The sequence below is a fragment of the Nycticebus coucang genome, chromosome 3, assembly GCF_027406575.1.
Source record: "Nycticebus coucang isolate mNycCou1 chromosome 3, mNycCou1.pri, whole genome shotgun sequence".
Classification (NCBI taxonomy): Eukaryota; Metazoa; Chordata; class Mammalia; order Primates; family Lorisidae; genus Nycticebus; species Nycticebus coucang.
The window spans coordinates 131,880,515-131,900,927 of record NC_069782.1 but is presented as its reverse complement, the minus strand read 5'-3'; the positions used below and the strand labels follow the sequence as shown (position 1 = coordinate 131,900,927).

At 50.1% G+C, this 20,413-nt stretch overlaps 2 protein-coding genes across 5 annotated transcripts in view; one reads left to right on the top strand and one right to left on the bottom strand.

The window, feature by feature from the left end:
• ARL3 (ADP ribosylation factor like GTPase 3) overlaps positions 1-1,391 on the top strand; it is a 46,349-nt gene extending 44,958 nt beyond the window's left edge. For 2 of the 4 annotated variants that reach the window (XM_053583105.1, XM_053583104.1), the window contains exons 6-7: positions 884-1,000; positions 1,113-1,391. In XM_053583105.1, coding sequence (XP_053439080.1) covers positions 884-1,000; positions 1,113-1,160 — 165 coding nt within the window. In that variant the 3' untranslated portion in view covers positions 1,161-1,391. The remainder of the gene's footprint in view (positions 1-883; positions 1,001-1,112) is intronic. The other 2 variants (XM_053583107.1, XM_053583106.1) reach the window with 1 other exon arrangement.
• The window catches only part of MFSD13A (major facilitator superfamily domain containing 13A), a 294,129-nt gene that overhangs the window by 63,089 nt on the left and 210,627 nt on the right, over positions 1-20,413 (bottom strand). The gene's annotated exons all lie outside the window — the stretch shown is intronic.

Here is a 20,413-nt window from a genome sequence, read left to right as displayed (position 1 = left end):
CAAGTGCATTGATGGCTACTGGCAGAGTTTTAATCACTGTAAATTCAGGTGACAGTCAGATTAGCCAGGAGAGAGGATGCCTGCTGGTTGTTTTGCAGTGATGTATTGTTTATGGGATTAAGTTCGGAATGGCTGAGGGTGTCAGCTGATATTTATTACTATAAGCTGTCTCAGCTGTTCAAGTTCAGCAGCTAGATCCATGGCCACAGGAAATGTGGGACTCGGTGGTGTGGTGTGTATGGCTGATATGTGCAAATGTGACTGGGACCTCAGTGAGAATGTGTTACACATGCAGGGAAAAGATTTTGTTCTGGGCTACTGAGAAAACTTGGCACACCCTTCAAGGTTGGAGAAACTCTGAGGAAGGGGAGAGTATCCAGGTGTGGCTCCAAAAGGGGTTGGAAAGGAGGTCACCTCTGGCAGGCCTGGCATCCGTGAGGAATCGTGCCACCTGCTAGGTGGCTGTAATGATTTTGAGTTTTTTGCCTCTGTCCCCCTCCAGCCTTCTAAAAGAGGGCGCTTTCAAGGTCACTGTGCCTTTAAGGGAACCTTCTCCCCAGTCCCTCTGCTTAAAGCTACAAGAAATAGGCCAGGCCCTTTTAAACCTATCTGTCCTGCTGCAGGAAGAGAAATAAATGCATATTGCCTTAGTGTGTGTCTAGCAACACGCACTGCAGCAGGTTTGTTTTTCCAAAAAGAAATTTAATTTAACACAAGTGTACACTGTCACACTGTAAACACAATGGGGCACCAGAAGGGTGGCTTATTGAATTTAATGCCCTAGCAAAGGTCAGCTTTTAGAAAAAGCCAAAAATGGCTGGAATCTTTCCTGATAGCTCTTCAATCAGGCCTTGGAACCAAGCAGATGTGTTTATTTTTTCAGAAGGGAGTTCCTGAGGACCCATCTCAAGTTCAGAAGCTGGGCACTTCCCCTCCCATTTCCCTCCCGAGTTCTTTGAGACCTGCCTCCTCCCAGAGGTCACTGTCCCTGGTCACCCAGGTGGGCCCCTGGGGAGGGAGGGAGGACCCAGGACTCCCCCATCCCTCCCTTCAGGCTGGTGTGGCACCTTTCTTACAACTAACCTGCCTTTCTCTGCCCATTTCCTTCAAAGGATGGCATGAACTGGGTCTGCAAAAATGTCAATGCAAAGAAGAAGTGAAATCTAAACAAATGGAGATGCAGGAGCTGTGGGAGCCGAATTCGGTCCTGAAAAACACTAATTTGCTGCTTTCTGACCAAATGTTTTTCCATCTGTGTACAGCTACAGCTGTTTGAAGAGAGGGAACAACACAGTTTTAAAAGAATCCCCATTCTAGCAGTAGATTTAACTGATCTCTGAGGTTCAGTATCATTTTTCAAATAAAGGAATTATATTATTTCCTCTGCATAATTGAAATAGTGTTAAATGTCTCAAAGCACATGATTAGAAAATGAGATCTTTTAAATGAGCAAGAGATTGCATTGCAGTTTAGACAATTCCAGTGGGCTTTTTTTCTTTAAAAAAAAAAAAAAAGAAAGAAAAAGAGGAAGCAGCAGCTTATGCTGAGTTCATTTATTTACTGACCTGTCCCTTACATTCCCTCCATGGTTTTGAAACCACAGACAGTGTTTGCTGGTGCTGGTCACTGATTTTTACCATCACCAACCGACCCAAGGTTTAGTCTGTTCAGCAGGAAGCTACTAGGGATGGGAGGGGAAGGAACAGCAGATGATTATACCATCTTGTCATGCAGTAGGAGACTATGTATGTAATCCTCACCCTTTGGTCAGGAAAAAAAAAAATCCTTTCTTGCAAGCAAGTCACTACAGAAACATACCCCATCCCTATCCCCCCTAGCCAGCCACACAGGGAAGGAAATTCTTATGACTTTTGACTGTAATGACATCTGGAATGTAAGGAGAGGTGGGAGGTTTAATTCCAGAAAAATTACAAGGTCCTTAAAAAGCCCTCACATGGAGGGCTCAGGCGAGCGTAAACAGGCTTTCTCCAGCTCAGTGGAGCAGTGAGCAGCCGACTCTGGGATTAGCTGGCTTCTCTACTGCCGTCCCATAGAAAAGGCTTCTAAAGCTCAAAGAATTCTGTGTTTAAAAGATCGCAATAGACTGCTGCTAACAGATTTAAAAAATAAATGCAGCTTTACCATGAACCTGCTCCACTGAGAAAAGCCAGGCAGATTGATTTTTAGAAGAGATCGATTTTTACAGTGCTGGCAACTTGGTGATACAGGATGCTCCAGGCTGAAGAGGGGCTGCTGCTGGGGAGAACATGGAGGTGTATGAACACAGGAGTCATGCCCAGAGAGCCAGAGTCACTGCAGCTGTGGGTCTCCTCTGCCTCTCTCCAGCAAAATGGGTCCTCTGTTGATTGGGGAGGAATGGCAGAGGACTTCTGCCCCTCCTTGCAAAAAGAGCTTGTTTCCCTGGGCCTGCAGAAATCTCCAGCTTCAAACATGGGAAAGCAGGCCAGAGCATCGCCCAGCTCCTGAATTAAACTCTGTTCTGGTGCCTGAACTCAGGGGTTTTCAGAGAATGAATAAAAGACTGTCCAGTGCCTGGTGGGTCTGGGAGGCCAGCTGCCTTCTCATCCTGGGGGGTGGCCCTTCCCAAACCCTCTAAGGCATGTGAGCAGATCGAAGGGGCCACTCCAGCCCTAGCCCTCAGTGCTCAGCTTTTTCTGGTCAAGTTATTCAGGAGAGACTGAAGCATGGCCAGATTCAAAGGTGGTCTGAGGTGAAAGTCATTAACAAAGGTGCCCTGGAGTTGCTGTGGACAGACCTGTAAGGACTTGCAAGACAAAAGAAAGTGAGGTCTTTTAAACCACAGAACTAGTTGCTCCCTGCAACCTCCTCCATAGACCTCTGGCTCTCCCAGGCTCCTCTCTCTCTTTGAACAGAGACAACACAGGATGATAAGGAGTCAGAAATCCCCGTTCTGCCAGGTTGGAAATAAATGTGGCTCCAATCCTTGAAAATTGTTTTTCCTTCCCAATAGGGCATCAGAGATGTTATCTGGGGGTAAAATGCCCGCTTTGAGGTCTGCAGTTTTAGAATACTGCAATAGAGAACTTTGACTCTGGCAGTGGATGTCTGTAAAATATTTTCATTCTTTTACAACTTCAGGAACTATTTTAAAGAACCCTCCCAAGGCCTCAGCTAGCAGAAGCCACTTGCTGTCCTCTGATAAGGGCCTCTAAATGTTCAAATCTTCTCAGCTGCAGAAACACAAATATGTGGACGTCACACACTTTCATCTTCCCTCTGAGCCTTAGTGACCCCTCCCCAGGCTCAGGGGGTAGATGAGAGAATCCTGGAAAACACAAGAGTTTGAATGATCCCATTTGTGAAAACAACATGCGTTTAAAGTCCCCTTTCCTTTCCCTAGTATGGTCCCCGCCCCCTGTGGGCAAGAATTTGAAAGTAGAAAGGAGATACTCTCTTTCCCTCCCCTCCCCCAGTGAGTCTCAGTGAGACTTTTGCCCTTACCATCCCATCTGGATGTGCTGGGGAGAGGGTTGGGGGCCAGAGGACAGGAAAGGCCTGGGACAGGCCCTTGACGTGTCCTCAAGCCAGTTGTGGGAAAAACTTGAGTCCTCCCCTCCTCCCAACCTACCCTGTGCGGCTGCTTTTGGCTGGATTCTCTGCGCCCAGTGCAATACACCCTTTCCCCTTCACTCTCCCTTGGTTACTATGGAAACAAGGGTGTCATTGATGTGGGCTGAGCAGGGGAACATGTCGGTGCACAGCTGAAAGTCAGCGATTATGCCGGCAGTTAGAAATGTGCCAGGGTTAAAGGAGTACACAGCTCCCACGACTGCTGAGAGGACATAGTCCTGCCCCCTCCCACTCTCCCTCCCTCCCTCCATCTCCACTTCTCTCTCTTGGCTTTTGACAAATTTCTTTTTTCCCCTCTGGACTAAAGTAGTGGCTATTTTTATGCCACTCTGCACCCCACCCTCACTGTTGGCCGCTCCTTATCCGGCCTGTCCTGGAGGATGACACCATGTCACCCTCACCAGGACTCATCCCTCGATTCCCGTCAGATTTTGCTTTGATTTCTCTTTCCTTTCCTTCTCAGGGACCAGTTCTTACTTCCTTTTATTTTTAGCTCTGCACTCCATGTGGTTTGAGGGTTCAGTCTGATCCATCTAAAGGTTCTTTTTTTATAATCCCTTTTGAAAATGATAATCAAAGGAAGGGACGCGGTGTTTGGTCATGTGGAAAACTCAATGTATAATTTAGATGTCTGTCAAAAATCTGACAAATAAAATTTAGCTGAAATGAAAGCAAGCTGGAATGTGTTGTGTTCTTTGCTGAAGCTCAGAGAGGGCCTGAAATGTGTTTGTCCTTTTAGAGGTTAGCTTTCCTCAGAAGGGTGTATATAATAACCTCAAAAGGTTACCCTTTTTTCAGAAGGGTATATATAACAACAATAACAATAATAATAGCCCTTTATTAAGCCCCTCCTACATGCCAGGCACTTTACATACATCATGGGGCAGCTTTAGTCCCCCTTTGCAGTGGAGGAAATGGAGGCATTTGCCTCAGTTAAGGAATTTGCCAGAAATCCCAGAGCTATTAAGTGCAGGTGGACCCTGGAACCTGGTGGTGAATGCTCAGCAAGCTGTCACCTCTGAGAATGCTGGCCTCTTGCCCAGCAGTCTCATCCTCCAGGCTCCTTCCCCCCCTCCTTTCCCTTTTGCTCAGCCTCCCCTCCTCATCCCCAGGGATCTCTTCTAGCCATACTGCTCCCCTGAGGTTCCCTGTTCTCAAAGCAACACAACCATAGATTGTGTTCTGTCCTTTGCACATATCCAGCCCCAAAGACAGAAAAAAGGAAGAAGACATAATTAGAAAAGTTAGGGCCATCTGTCCAAAGACAAGAGGGTTCATGAATTTAGGAGAAAAGAAAAACTTACAAAACCTACTATGGGCATTATTTAAAAAGAAATGACCAAAGAGGTTGACAAGTACTTAGTTGAAGGTGGACAGTTGGAATCTGTGGTGCATTTGGACAGCACAGACCTTTCTCTTCATCAGCAGTGCTGTGTGGATGCTGCTGAACACTGTCGTCTGTCTTTGTTTTCTCATTTTCATGTCAGGTTAGTCACTGGGTTTGGCTCTCTTAACTTTCCTAACTATCTTAGCTTGTTTCTGCTCTATTTCCTTTACAGTGTTAAATAAAAATTTCTTCCAAAAAAAAAAAAAAAAAGAAAAGTTAGGGCCTGGCTGTGCACCTATAGCTCAAGCGGCTAAGGTGCCTTTCACATACACCAGAGCTGGTGGGTTTGAATCCAGCCCAGGCCTGCCAAACAACAATGACAACTACAACCAAAAAATAGGCGGGTGTTGTGGCGGGCGCCTGTGGTCCCAGCTACTTGGGAGGCTGAAGCAAGAGAATCGCTTAAGCCCAGGAATTGGAGGTTGCTGTGAGTGGTGATGGCACAGCACTCTACCCAGGGCAACAGCTTAAAGCTCTGTCTCAAAAAAAAGAAAAGTTAGGGCCTGCAGTGAGACTTGCAATTACCTCGTATCTAACACTGGGTCCTTATTTATTTATTTTTGAGGCAGAGTCTCACTTTGTGGCCCTTCCCTCGATAGAGTATCAAAGCATCACAGTTCACAGCAACCTCAAACTTGGGCTCAAGCGATTCTCTTGCTCCAGCCTCCCAAGTAGCTGGGACTACAGGTACCCACCACAAAGCCCTGCTACTTTTAGTCTCAAACTCTTTTTTTTTTTTTTTTTTTTTTTTTGCAGTTTTTGGCCTGGGCTGGGTTTGAACCTGCCACCTCCAGTATGTGGGGCCGGCGCTCTACTCCTTGAGCCACAGGCCCCACCCAGTCTCAAACTCTTGAGCCCAAACAATCCACCGGCCTTGGCCTCCCAGAGTGCTATGATTACAGACATGAGCCACCAGACCCAGCCTTGGGTCCTCATTTTATTTTATTTTAGTTATTATTTTTTTGTAGAGACAGTCTCACTTTATCACCCTGGGTAGAGTGCCATGGGATCACATAGCTCACGCAGGCGTCCTCAAACTTTGGAAACAGGGGGCCAGTTCACTGCAGTCAGAACGTTGGAGGGCCAGAGTATAGTTTAAAAAAAAAAAAGAAGGGCGGTGCCTGTGGCTCAAAGGGATAGGGCGCCAGTCCCATATGCTGGAGGTGGTGGGTTCAAACCCAGCCTCGGCCAAAAACCACAAAAAAAAAAAACTATGGGCGGCGCCTGTGGCTCAGTGAGTAGGGTGCCGGCCCCATATACCAAGGGTGGCGGGTTCAAACCCAGCCCTGGCCAAACTGCAACAACAAAAAAATAAACAATAGAATTTCATTAAAAAAATGAATAAATAAAAATCAAAAAAACTATGAACAAATTCCTATGCACACTGCACATACCTTATTTTGAAGTAAAAAAACAAAACGGGAACACATACAATCACACCACTTTATGTGGCCTGCGGGCCGCAGTTTGAGGACTCCTGGCTCACAGCAACCTCCAACTCCTGGGCTTAAGCGATTCTTTTGCCTCAGCCTCCCGAGTAGCTGGGACTACAGGTGCCCACCACAATGCCCGGCTATTTTTTGTTGTTGCAGTTTGGCTGGGACCAATGTTTGAACCTGCCACCCTCAGTATATGGGGCCAGCGCCTTACCCAGTGAGCCACAGGCACCGCTCTGGTCCTCATTTTATTTATTTATTTTTGAAATAGAGTCTCACTCTGTTGCCCTAGGTTGAGTGCAATGGCGTCATCATAGCTCATAGCAACATCAAACCCTTGGGCTCAAGGGATCCTCTTGCTTCAGGTTCTCAAGTAGCTAGGACTACATGCACCAGCCACAGTGCCTGGCTAGTTTTTCTATTTATAGTAGAGACAGGTCTCTTTCTTGCTCAGACTGTTCTGAAACTCCTAAACTCCAGCAATTCACATGCCTCAGCCTCCCAGTATTAAGATTACAGGCATGAGCCACTGCACCTGTTCCTGGCTTATCATTTTATTTATTTTTATTTGTTTATTTATTTTTTGAGACAGAGTCTCACTCTGTTGCCCCGAGTAGAGTGCCATGGTGTCATCATAGCTCACAGCAACCTCAAACTCCTGGGTTCAAGTGATCTTCCTGTCTCAGCCTCCCAAATACCTGGGACTACAGGCACCCATCACCATGCCTGGCTACTTTTTCTATTTTTAGTAGAGACAGGGTCTTGTTCTTGCTCAGGCTGGTCTTGAACTCCTGAGCTCAGGCAATCCACATGCCTGGGCCTCCCAGCATGGTAGGATTACAGTTATGAGCCACCGTGCCTGGCCCATAGTCCTCATTTTAAATAGGGTGCAGGGAAAGACTCATCCAAAGTCACACGGTAGGTAGTAGAGTTGGCAGCAGTCCAGAGGTCTGCCCTCCAGAACAGAAGAGATTCTTGTCTCCTTCAGCAGTCTAGAGACACAGCAGCACAGCTGGCCCCAAAGGCCCTACCTTTGAAAGGTGAGCCGTTGACAGAAACAAAGGGGAGCTAGAGGCAGGAGGAGAAAAATGGTCTAAGACTGCCAGATAAGGGTGGTGCCTGTGGCTCAATGAGTAGGGCACTGGTCCCATATGCCGGAGGTGGTGGGTTCAAACCTAGCCCAGGCCAAAAAAAAAAAAAAAAAAACAAAGAGAGAGAGACTGCCAGATAAATTGTAGGATATTCATTTAAACTTGAGTTTCAGGTAAATAATAGTGTTTAATTCAAGTATATCCTGTGCAATATTGGGGATATCATTATAATGAGAATACTCAAAAAATGCATTGTCTGCGATTCAAATTTAACTGCCCATCCTGCTTTTTTGGTTTTGTTTCAATAATCTGGAAACCCTTGGGGTAGAACCAAGACTCCCTGTTCAATAAAGGGGCAGTGCAGAGCGGCGCCTGTGGCTCAGTGAGTAGGGCGCTGGCCCCATATACCGAGAGTAGCAGGTTCAAACCCGGCCCTGGCCAAACTGCAACAAAAAAATAGCCAGGTGTTGTGGGGGGCGCCTGTAGTCCCAGCTGCTTGGGAGGCTGAGGCAAGAGAATCGCCTAAGCCCAAGAGCTGGAGGTTGCTGTGAGCCATGTGATGTCATGGCACTCTACTGAGGGCGGTAAAAAGTGAGACTCTGTCTCTACAAAAAAAAAAAAAAAGAAGGGGTGGGGGCAGTGCAGTACAATTAAAAAATGTACGCTTGGCACTCATAGCTCAGCGGTGGGTTCAAACCTGAAGCTGGTGGGTTCAAACCTGGCCCAAACCTGCTAAACAAACAAAAAGTGTATTCTGGGCAGCACCTGTGGCTCAAAGGAGTAGGGCACGGACCCCCATATGCCGGAGGTGGCAGGTTCAAGCCCAGCCCAGGCCAAAAAAAAAAAAAAAACTGCAAAAAAAAAAAAAAGAGCATATTCTCTGGACCAGGCGGAGTGTATCATGATTGTAATCCTAGCATTCTGGGAGGCTGAGGCAGGTGGATTGCTTAAGCTCAGCAGTTAGAGACCAGCCCAAGTAAGAGTGAGGCCTTGGGCGGCGCCTGTGGCTCAAGGAGTAGGGCGCCGGTCCCATATACCGGAGGTGGCGGGTTCAAACCCAGCCCCAGCCAAAAATAAAAAACCACCAAAAAGGGCGGCGCCTGTGGCTCAGTCGGTAAGGCGCCGGCCCCATATACCGAGGGTGGCGGGTTCAAACCCAGCCCCGGCCAAACTGCAACCAAAAAATAGCCGGGCGTTGTGGCGGGCGCCTGTAGTCCCAGCTACTCGGGAGGCTGAGGCAAGAGAATCGCTTAAGCCCAGGAGTTGGAGGTTGCTGTGAGCTGTGTGACGCCACGGCACTCTACCGAGGGCCATAAAGTGAGACTCTGTCTCTACAAAAAAAAAAAAAACTAGGTAGGTGTTGTGACTGGTGCCTGTAGTCCCAGCTACTCCGGAGGCTGAGGCAAGAGAATCGCTTAAGCCCAGGAGTTGGAGGTTGCTGTGAGCTGTGTGACGCCACGGCACTCTACCGAGGGCCATAAAGTGAGACTGTCTCTACAAAAAGAAAAAAAAACTAGCTAGGTGTTGTGACTGGTGCCTGTAGTCCCAGCTACTCGGAAGCTGAGGCAGGAGTATTGCTTGAGCCCAAGAGTTTGAGGTTGCTGTGAGCTATGATGCAGGTCACCCACCAAAGGTGACAAAGTAGGACTCTGTCTCGAAAAAATAAAAAAAAGTATTCTCTGGAGCCAGAGAGGTTTGATCCTTCCTCATCCATAAATCAGCTTTGTGATCTTGAACAAGTTACTGCCTCTCTTCCAGTCCTGCCTCTTCATCTGTGACGTGGAACTGAAATGGTAGGGAGATTTAAAAGAGATCTAATGTAGGCAGCCCCTGAGGTCAGTGGGTAGGGCGCCAGCCACAAATACTGAGGCTGGAGGGTCTGAACCCGGCCCAGGTCAGCTAAAATAACAATGACAACTGCAACCAAAAAATAGCTGGGCATTGTGGCGGGCACCTGTAGTCCAGCTACTTGGGAGGCTGAGGCAAGAGAATTGCTTAAGCCCAAGAGTTTGAGGTTGCTGTGAGCTGTGACACTACAGCACTCTACTGAGGGTGACAAAGTGAGACTCTGTCTCAAAAAAAAAAAAAAGAAACTCCAAAATCCAGGCCTCCCAGGCACTCAAGACTTCTTCTGCCCATTACCTTCCCTTCCCATGATTTTCTTTTTTTTTTTTTTTTGTGGTTTTTGGCCGGGGCTAGTTTTGAACCAGCGACCTCCAGTATATGGGACCGGTGCCCTACTCCTTGAGCTACAGGCATCACCCCTTCCCATGATTTTCAAGGCAACATATGAGCCAACCAGTGGCCAGAAGCCTTCCTGGAGGGGCTCACAGCCCCCTTGGCAGCCCCCTCTTCCCAGGGCTCCCAGGGCTCCTAGGGCCACCCCAGTCACACCTCCTGCAATTACATTTGTAATTGGGAAAGGGTCTTGTCAGAGGCTCCTGATTTGCTCCGTGGCAAAAACACAGTTTAGCGCTCAGTCAAGCTGCATTTCGGGGCCTCTACCTCCCCCCCACCCCATTCCCCTTAATTGCAATCTGTTCTGTAATTTCCTTTCTCAACACTGCAGAACACAGAAGCTGCAGCCACCAAGAGCAGGGCAGAGAGGAGGGAAAGAACTCCCGCTCTCTGCAGTGATTGTGTTGGTCCAACACTCTATATGGGTGTGTATGTCCAGAACCAGCTACGGCACATGTGCAGATACAGCCAGCAACCAGGCCTCACTGTACCAGACTAGGGGAAAATTGTTAAGGAGTTACCTACCTGTGCCAGGTTATCTCATTTTATCCTTGCAAAGATACGTGCGTGTGAGAGAGAGAGAGAGAACAGGGTGTTGCTGTTCCCCATGAGGGCAGTGGCATGATTATAGCTCACAGCAACCTCGGACTTCTGGGCTCCAGCAATCCTCCTGCCTCAGCCTCCCAAGTCACTGGGACTATAGGCACCTGCTACAACACCTGGCTAATTTTTCTATTTTTGTAAAGTTGGGGTCTCACTTTGTTGCTCAGACTGGTCTGCAACTCCTGGCCTCAAGCAGTCCTCCTTCATCTCTGCCTCCCACCCAGAGTGTTTTTGTTTGTTTGTTTGTTTGTTTTTGAGACAGAGCCTCAAGCTGTTGCTGGGTAGAGTGCTATGGGATCACAGCTCACAGCAACCAACAACTCCCGGGCCCAAGCAATTCTCCTGCTTCTACCTCCCAAGTAGCTGGGACCACAGGCGCCTGCCACAACGCCCGGCTATTTTTGGTTGCAGCCATCATTGTTGTTTGGCGGGCCCAGGCTGGATTCGAACCCACCAGCTCAGGTGTATGTGGCTGGCACCTTAGCTGCTTGAGCCACAGGCACCGAGCCTGTTTGTTTTTTTGAGACAGAGTTTCATTATGTCGCCCTTGGTAGAGTGCTGTACTGTCACAGCTCACAGCAATCTCCAACTCTTAGGCTTAAGTGATTCTCTTGCCTCAGCCTCCCAATTAGCTGGGACTTTATGATTACAGTGTTACATGTGTCAGCCACCATGCTGGCTGCAAAGACATTATTAGCTGTAAGTATTATCTTAACCTGGGCACCCTCAATTTCCCACTCAAGCTGCCATTTAGCCATAGGAGTCAAACCAACACTCCCCTAGGCCCTGTGAAGGGAGGTCCAACTCCACTCTCGGAGTTCTCTCAGTCACACCACATCCACACACTCTCACATACCTCTCAACAGACCTGCTGGCGATCTAATGCCCAAGGAGTTGAGCAGGCTCCTCTTCCACTAAAACTATAGTGGGGGGCAGCGCCTGTGGCTCAGTCAGTAAGGCGCCGGCCCCATATACCGAGGGTGGCAGGTTCAAACCCGGCCCCGGCCAAACTGCAACCAAAAAAAATAGCTGGACGTTGTGGCGGGCGCCTGTAGTCCCAGCTACGCGGGAGGCTGAGGTAAGAGAATTGCTTAAGCCCAGGAGTTGGAGGTTGCTGTGAGCTGTGTGAGGCCACGGCACTCTACCGAGGGCCATAAAGTGAGACTCTGTCTCTACAAAAAAAAAAAAAAAAAAGAACTGTAGTGGGATCCCCAGATGGATCATACCTTGCCTTAGACGTCTTCCTGTCTAGGTACCTGTTCCCACATGCCAGTTCCTCCCAGTGTTTGACTCCTTGAAGACCCGCCGGCGGAGTCCTCTCTCAGCCCAGTCGAGGCGTCCACCTGGCACACACAGTGGTTCACGTCGCCCAGGCCGATCAGGGGGCCCTACGTGGGTGTCCAGAGGATTGGCGGCAACTACCAGGTGCATGTTCTCTCCAGGGGTGATCTCACTTCCCGGTCAGGGAATCAAAAATGTTGCAGAAGACAAGGCCCAAAGGAGAGAAAGAGCACCCAAACACCACGTTTATAAGAGGAAGGGCTTTATTCACCAGCCGGGAGCTTACGCCATAGAAGAATTCCAAATGGCCGCGCTCAGCTGTAGGTATTATCTCATTCACAATATGGGGATGGTGCTCACTGCGTTTGAATCACTTGCTGATGAGTCTATCAGAAGCATGGGGCAGACTCAGAACTTCAACCCAGGCCTGTCTGACTGCTGGGCCCCGAGTTCATACCATAATACCCTTTTTCCCTTTTGGCTTCCAAGGCTGTGCTCTCAGAAAAGGAGTTAAGGGATCCCCCTGCATAAAAGAACGTGGAAAGGTTTATTTTCCATAGTGACTAGCAGTGTCCCAGGGACAAAAAAGGCTTTGCTAAAAGAAATGAAATATTAATGACAGAATTGCAGAAAGCAAGATGAGTCCAGGAGGGGGCAGGGAGAATTTGCCTAGATACCTGAAGCCGAGGGGTACAAGGGTTGAGGGTGGAACTATATTTAGCTCAGCAACGTGCTGCTCCTTTTAGTAATTAGCTGATCTAATGCTTTGATTAGCCCTTTAAGTTAGCCACCCCAGGTGAGTAAACCAGGCACAAAAAGGTTAATTCCCTCGCTCAGAATCACACAGCTAGGAAATGGCTTGACTGGAATTCCTGACTCATTTGCCCAAAGCCCATTTTCCCCAAAATTGTGATTAAAAAGCAGGGTCTTTAGCAGTTAAAGCAGCTGGGGAATGGGGCTGTCAGAAACAGGGAGGTGGGCCAGAGGCAGACCTTGCTCTTGGCCATCTCACCACCAGCCTTCAGGATCCAGACCCTTCCCCAGAGTCTCAGAGTTGGCTGCTGCTCTGGAGGCCACCAGCAGAGGGGTAGGGGGCATGCAGCCTTACTCTCACAACAAAAGAAGGATGCTGGGGAGACTGTGGCAGTTTGGGCTCTGGACCAGACCAGCTGCCTCCATCTCCACCCCGGGCTCAGCCCACTGGAGGAGGAAGAAAATGGGTGAACTGCAGGACAGATGCACAGACTCTATCCAGATAGGCTCTCTTTGCCTTGTCCACAGAATGCATGTTTCTGGGCTGCACCTGTGGCTCAAAGAGTAGGATACTGGTCCAACATACCGGAGGTGGTGGGTTCAAATCCAGCCCCAGCTAACAAAAAAAAAAAAAAAATGGGCTCTCTTTGTCTTGTCCACAGAATGCATGTTCCTGAGACTGGAGAGACATGTCCCCTGAGCCACTGCTGGTCCATATGGGAGAGGATCCCCCACACCAGGGTGCCAGGCTTGGCTCTAGCTGCTAGACTTTTAGCCAAGTACCCTTGTGTAGGGTACAAGCTGACAGCCGTTGTTGGTGGCCCTGCCTATTACACCACCAGACCCCTCCCTAGGCCTGGCTCTCATCATTTCCCTCACTGACCCTGTCCCTAGGCCCAACTGGACCACTTGCCCTGGGGGTTGGAGTCCAGCAGCCTCTCTTCTCTAGCCTCCCTTGCTGCAAAAATTCTCATAGAATCATGCCAGCACACTAACCCCTAGCCCCCTTGGATTCCCTCTGGGGGGACAGAGCAAGCCTGATCAGGAGCTTCCCTGGGGCCTCCAAATGACAGGCCAAAGCAGTTTTTCTGTTTGAATGCTACAGATGACTTTTGGAAAGAACGGGGTAAGAAGCTTTGGTTTGTAAGCAATAGCCCGTCCTGGAATCAAGAACCCCCATGCTGCCCTCCCCTCCCCCAGCTCCCCTCTCCCTTCCCCTAGCTCCTACAGGGATTCAACCGGGATGTCACCCTGCCTCATTCCCTGGATCCCTTTCCCACCCTGAGATCTCCCGATATGACAGACCAGTGGGTTGGGAGAAGAAGAAGAGTGAGGAGGGGGCTGGGATGCTGATCCAGTCAGAGGGGAGGTGTCTGCACAGCTGCAGGCAACCCCCCCCCCGGGCCTTAAGCGGGCACAGCACCCTCTCCCACCCGCCCGCCCACTGCTGCTCCTGAAACAGTTGGTCCTAATGAACACTAAGCAGGCAGGGCAGCTGTGTGCATTATCCATATGCATGGGGAGGTGTACATTGATCCCCACATCCCGCCCCACCCTGCAGCTGCTGCCAGCTTCTATGCCAGGAGGGTGAGTGGGCACCAGGGCCTAACCTCCCCCCAGGCCCTTCTCTCAGCCCTCCCTCTCCAGCCCACACCCACAGCCTTCACTTGACCCATTTTGGAGGCAGAAGTTTGTGTGTGTATTTGAGAGAAAGAAAGAAGAGTGTGCACACATCATTTCCCCAGTTGGTGCTTTTGATTTCCTCTGAAGCATCTTGATTGCGGATGTACAATGGCATCTTGCTGCCAGTGCTCCCTCAGCAGCTTCTGGCTCTGTGCCGCCTCCTCCCCGGAGCCGGGATTTTCTGCTGACTCTAGGGCCCCATGGCTAGCTGGCAGGGAGGGAGAAGGCCTGCTCCAGGCTTCCTGCCCTTGGCTGAGTGGTGGACCTGCAGGCCCAGCCACCAGCCTTCTGCTCCTCAGGCTGGGTTCAGTCTGCACCCTGCACCCACCTCTTCTCTCACTTGGACCACTCAGTGCCTCCCAGTTGGCCACCTGGTCTCCCCCTGCCTAGAGAGAGACCCTTACGGGTCAGAGGCATTATCCTAAAATGCAGACCCCCTTCTCACATAGCTTCCAAGGCCCTGCAGCTAGGAGATCCTTAAGTCCAAACTGTTTATCCTGTTATTTTAAGCTCCTCTGATCTGACCCTAGACCATTTCTATGAACTTATGAACCATGGACTTCACATACAACCTGTGCTCTAGACGAGCTCCCCTCACTGCCCACCCCCAACTAACCCCCACAATTTTATTCCCCCACTCCCATGTTCACAGCACCTCATCTCTGGGACATCTGCCCCCTCTTTTGAGCTTACACCCTCCTTTAGGGCATGATTCAAGTCCCACATCCCCAAGAAGATGGCTTGGTAGCTTTTCCCTTGTGTAATTTTTTTTTTTTTTTTGAGACAGAGCCTCAAGCTGTGGCCCTGGGTAGAGTGCTGTGGCATCACAGCTCACAGCAACCTGCAACTCCTGCGCTCAAATGATTCTCCTGCCTCAGCCTCCCAAGTAGCTGGGACTACAGGCGCCCGCCACAACGCCCGGCTATTTTTTGGTTGCAGTTTGGCAGGAGCCGGGTTTGAACCTGCCACCCTCGGTATATGGGGCCAGCGCCTTACCGAATGAGCCACAGGCGCCACCCTTTTTTTTTTTTTTTATTAAATCATAGCTGTGTACATTAATGCAATCATGGGGTACAATGTGCTGGTTTTATATACAATTTGAAATGTTTTCATCAAACTGGTTAACATAGCCTTCACAGCATTTTTTTCTTTTCTTTTTTTGCAGCTTTTTAGCTGGGGCTGAGTTTGAACCCTCCACCTCCAGTATATGGGGCCGGTGCCCTACTCCTTGAGCCACAGGCACTTCCCACTGGCATTTTCTTAGTTATTGTGTTAAGACATTTATATTTTACATCTAGTAAATTTCACATGTACCCTTGTAAGATGCACCCCCCCGTGCAATTTTTTTTTTCCAGTTTTGGCTGGAGCCAGGCTTGAACCCACCACCCCTGGTATATGGGGCCAGCACCTTATTCCTTAGCCACAGGCACTGCCCACCCTGTGCAATTTTTAGAGCCCTGAGTAGTCGATGCACTTGGCATCTGTTCATTCATGCATTCTTCATTCAGCAAATATCTCTTGAGCAGAAGCAAAGCACTGACAAAGGTCTTAGGTCCTGGCCTTATTCTCTCACTACCTCTCTGACCCACTCACTCACCACTCTGTCCCCTGCTCACTCTTTGCAGCCCACCCTTACTCCTTGACTGTTCCTGAAACAGAATCTTCTGCCTGAGGCCTTTGTACTTATTCCCTCTGCCTGGAAAACTCTTGCTCCAAATATACCCAGATTGTGTGCCCTCAGGAGGTTTCTGCTCAGTGTCACCTCAGCGAAGCCTTTCCCATCTATTTTTCTCTATATGAACACTTCCATGTCCCCTTCCCTACATTCCCTACGCCCTCACCTGCTCTATTTTCCTTCATGGTACTCATCACCTACTCACTTTTACTTATTTTTGCAAGTCATCTGGCTCTTCCCCACAGATTATCAGCTCCAAGAGGGCAGAGAGGCCCAGTGTGGTGGCTCACATCTATAATTCTAGCGCTTCGGAAGGCTGAGGTGGGTGGATTGCCTAAGCCCAGGAGTTTGAGACCAGCCTGAGGAAGAGTGAGAACTGTCTCTAAAAAAAATAGCTGGGCCTTAGCCGGGCGTTGTGGCGGGCACCTGTAGTCCCAGCTACTCGGGAGGCTGAGGCAAGAGAATCGCTTAAGCCCAGGAGTTGGAGGTTGCTGTGAGCTGTGTGAGGCCACGGCACTCTACCGAGGGCCATAAAGTGAGACTCTGTCTCTACAAAAAAAAAAAAAAAAAAAATAGCTGGGCCTTGGCAGCACCTGTGGCTCAAAGGAGTAGGGCGCTGGCCCCATATGCCGGAGGTGGTGGGTTCAAACCCAGCCCCGTCCAAAAACTGCAAAAAAAAAAAAAAAATAGCTGGGCCTTGTGGTAGGCTCCTGTAACCAAAGCTACTTGGAAGGCTGAGGCAAGAGGATTGCTTGAGCCCAAGAGTTTGAGGTTGTTGTGAGCTATGATGCCATGGCACTCTACCAAGGACAACAAAGTGAGACTCTGTCTCAAAGAAAAAGAAGGCAGGGAATATATCTGTTTTGTTCACTGATGCCTGCTTGACATTGAAGCAATGCCTGGCACTAGAAAGATCTCAATAATTATTTGCTGAATGAATGAATCAATCAATCAATCAAACAGGCACTGTGCTAATCTGCAAATATCAAAGGTGACTAATATATCATGTCTTCTAGGGACTCACAGGCTAGTTGGACATTAAACTATGCAACTGCAACCTGACATGTAAACCTCAATTAGTTAAAAATACCAACTGAGTGAGCAAAGTGCATGGGAGGATTGTTGGCCCAAAGGAGCATAAACACTGTGATAGTTACCACTGCCTAAGCACCACTGAAGCCAGCACCAGACCTGGCACTTCATACATATCATCTCATTACCTCTCAACCACCCTCTTCTGAGGTGGGTGGGGGAGGGCTGCACAGAGGAGAGACTGTGAGGCATCCAAGCAGAGGGGTCAGCAAATCCACAGCCACTGTGGGCTGTGGAAGGACTGTTGTTAAGCATCTGGTTTGATGGGTGGAGCTTGGGGAGCTGCACTGACTGACATTCAGTGTGGCTAGTGAGACCCTAACTTGTTAGGCCAGGAACTGCCCATTTGTGTCCACACCTGCTCAGAGCCCTGCAGCAGGTGCACACATGGACAGTGTCTGATGATGTCCAGCTCACAACCAGGAAACATGTATGCCCAATTACTGCCACTTTTCCCAGTGGGCCAGGAGCTCATCCCCACCCCACCCCCAGTTCTACTTCTGATCTGTAATTCTGAGATGTTGCCCATTTCCCCTCTAAGCCCCCATTCTATGCAAGTTGCACAGCACACCACTCACATGTCACCCCCCTTTTGCCTCAATGTAAGTAATAAAAAATAACCTATGGAACAGCACAGATGGGTTCTTTGCAAGAAAGAGCCAGTTATTGGAGATCTAGTACAAGGAGAAGTCATACATTTCCTAGTTTGCCACAGTTGAGGGGAATTAACCACAAGTGATGAAAGAAAACTGGCCTCCCCTGCAGGAAACATTCAGTGACAACCCCCATCCCCCCCCCTGCACACCCTCCCCCCCCTCCCCCGTGCTGAATGGATAAATCCATGGCTTCATAAAAGCCAGGGATGGATTTCAGGATTTCAGGAAGTAGCCCTGAGCTCTTGAAGGCATCCCTCACTCTAGGGCTGTGATTCCCACACATTGTGGAGAAGATGGTAGAGACCAGAGCTCTATCCATCAGATTTCTATTTGCTATTTGGAAGAATTTGCACAGTGAAAGGGATGTCTTGAGGTTGGGAGCTGTCGCTGGAGGAATTCCAGCAGAGACAGACTACATCCTGCCAGGGTAGGGGTGAGGCAGGAGGGGAAGAGCCTCTCGAGAGCAGGTGGAAGTGTGTGGAAAGCTAGGGAAAGACTGAGGCTGAAGGAAGAAGCTGGTGTTTTTGGCCAGCCTTCTTCCTGGGCCAAGCATGTACCTTCCCACTTCTCACTGTGAGCCCCTCAACCCCAGCTGCTGCTACCCACACTCCAATCTGTTTCTCCTTCCTCCCAGCCTCCAGAGAAGATTCTGGAATCTTAGCCCCAGAAGATCCTGAACCATGGGCTTTGTAGCACTTCTGCACAGAGTATAGAACAGGGGCAATCCAAAAGTGCCCTCAATTTCATTCCTTGCCCTTTTAACTCAAACAGAACTTAGGATTCTAGAACCAGTACCAGGATTCTGGGGTCTGGGGAGATGTGTTTCTAGAGCACCTGCCTCCTCCCCCAGAATTCACAGGATACTGAGGTGGGATAGGAATTCTCCAGGGGCCTAGGTTGTCCTGAAGTTGCTAACTAGTTCTCCCCCACCCTCAGATAAGAGAAGATGAAGGTGTCTGAGGAAGACTGTGGTGACAATGATAGGTTCTGAGTGGGTGGGTGAGAATAGGGTCTGTAAGAATCCAGAAGAGAGGTTAGAATGTGGGGTCTCAGTTTGGAGATAGGGGCCCTGGGGTGTTGACTCAGCAGTTCAGATTGTCCCCAGGATGCCCTTTGAAGCTGAGAGGGGGCTTGATCTGGTGTCTGCCTGGCCAGATGCGCTGTGAGAGGGGGTGGAGAATAGGACTGTCCCCAAGTCTGTCCCCTCTCCCCCCACCACCTCCTGAGCGCGAAGAAAGTTTCTGAAGACGGTTTCCGGCAGTTGCAGGGGGAACCGGACCCCCACCTCACGCCTTGCAGCTGTTCCCCAGCTGCCCAGCCCCACCCCAAAGACAGCTGGGAGACAGGCTGAGGGAGGGGACGGAGGGAGCAGGCCCAGCTGCTGGGCTCCGGGCTGGGACAAGGTGGGGGTGGGGAGAAGAGACATGAAAGAGCCAGACCGCGGCGGAGGCGGGAGGAGGAAACCCCCGCCCCGCCCCGGGCGGTGGCCTCCCTGCGGGCTGCGGACATCTGGGCCACAGGAGCCACCGCCCTATGTGTGTGGGGTATGGAGCCGCGGATCCCCGGTCCTTCCAGAAAGGGAGGCGTGGTGGGCAGGAGGGCAGGGCGGAGGCGGGCAGCGGGCGGGTGTGCGCTGGACATGCACCTGGGAGGGACCAGTCACCACCCCTACCACCCCAGGCACACATTCAGGTTGTGGGGAGGCCCTCAGATGCCTTTAGTGGACCTTTGTCCTGGAGCAGCTCCAGCTCTTTCTGGGCCTGTTTGCCCCTGGCCCTTTTGGGAGGTGGGTACAGCTGCTCCTACAAAGTCAGGGACAGCTGGGTGGCTACTTCCTTGGCTGCCCAGACCCGACGCCTCCCCTCCTCTCCCCCAGAACTGGCAGCCGGGGCTCCTCCTACAGCTGTGTGTCTGAGTGTACAATTGGCTGGGGTGGGAGTCAAGAGTGGGGAGAGCCTTGAGCCTGTTCAGAACCTTCCCTCAATATCTCAGTCAGATATACCTGGAGAAAGGACCCCTCCCATAGCCAAAATAAAATTAGGCCAAGTGGGAAGGAAATTGGGCAGCTCCCAGTCTTGGCATGGGGGATGTCACAGGGCACTTGACAAAACTGGAGAAAGGGAGGAGCAGATGTGAGCTGCTCTGTGTCTGTGGGCTGTAGGGACACTGTAGTCCACTGTACTCCAGCCACCTGCCCCTCCCTTTAGCCTCAAACAGGTGCAGAGAAGTGGGGGCAGCGGCCGTCATACTGCTCCTGACTCCAGTTCTCTGCCAAACTGAGGAGGAGAACAATTAGGCAAGGGTCCACCCACCCCACTCTGTTATTCTTTGCTCCCACAGGAAGGGATGGGGGCACTTAGCAAGACTCTGGTTTGGTTTGGCCAGCCCCAAAGCCTGTATTTTTTGGATTTTTTATTTTTTTGCAGTTTTTGGCCAGGGCTGGGTTTGAACCTGCCACCTTCGGCATATGGGGCCAGCACCCTACTCCTTTGAGCCACAGGCGCCGCCCTTAGCCTTTATTTTTTTGTAGAGGTGACTAGGGGTTTGTGAGGCTTGGACCACTGATAGGAGACTACCCACAGGCTCTCTGCCTTGTCCTAGGCTTCCTGGGGTAGTACTTGATTCTGACCAGAGAAGGGGGTGAGAACTGGACACGCAGTAAAGGCTGCCCCTCCTGCTAGTATGGGAGAAGGGCACAGGCTGCCCTACTCACCGATCTGTGCAAAGCATCAGGCAGCCAACTGGAGCCAGGCCTTGAGTGTGTCCCAGGCCCTTCTCCCTCTTACCCAGGGGTCTCTGTTACAGAGACGAGGCCCTCATGGCAGCACTTCTCAAACCCCAGAAGTTATAAATGCAAATTCCTAGGCTCTCAGATTCCCATCGAGTCTAAGCTGGGGCTCAGGAAT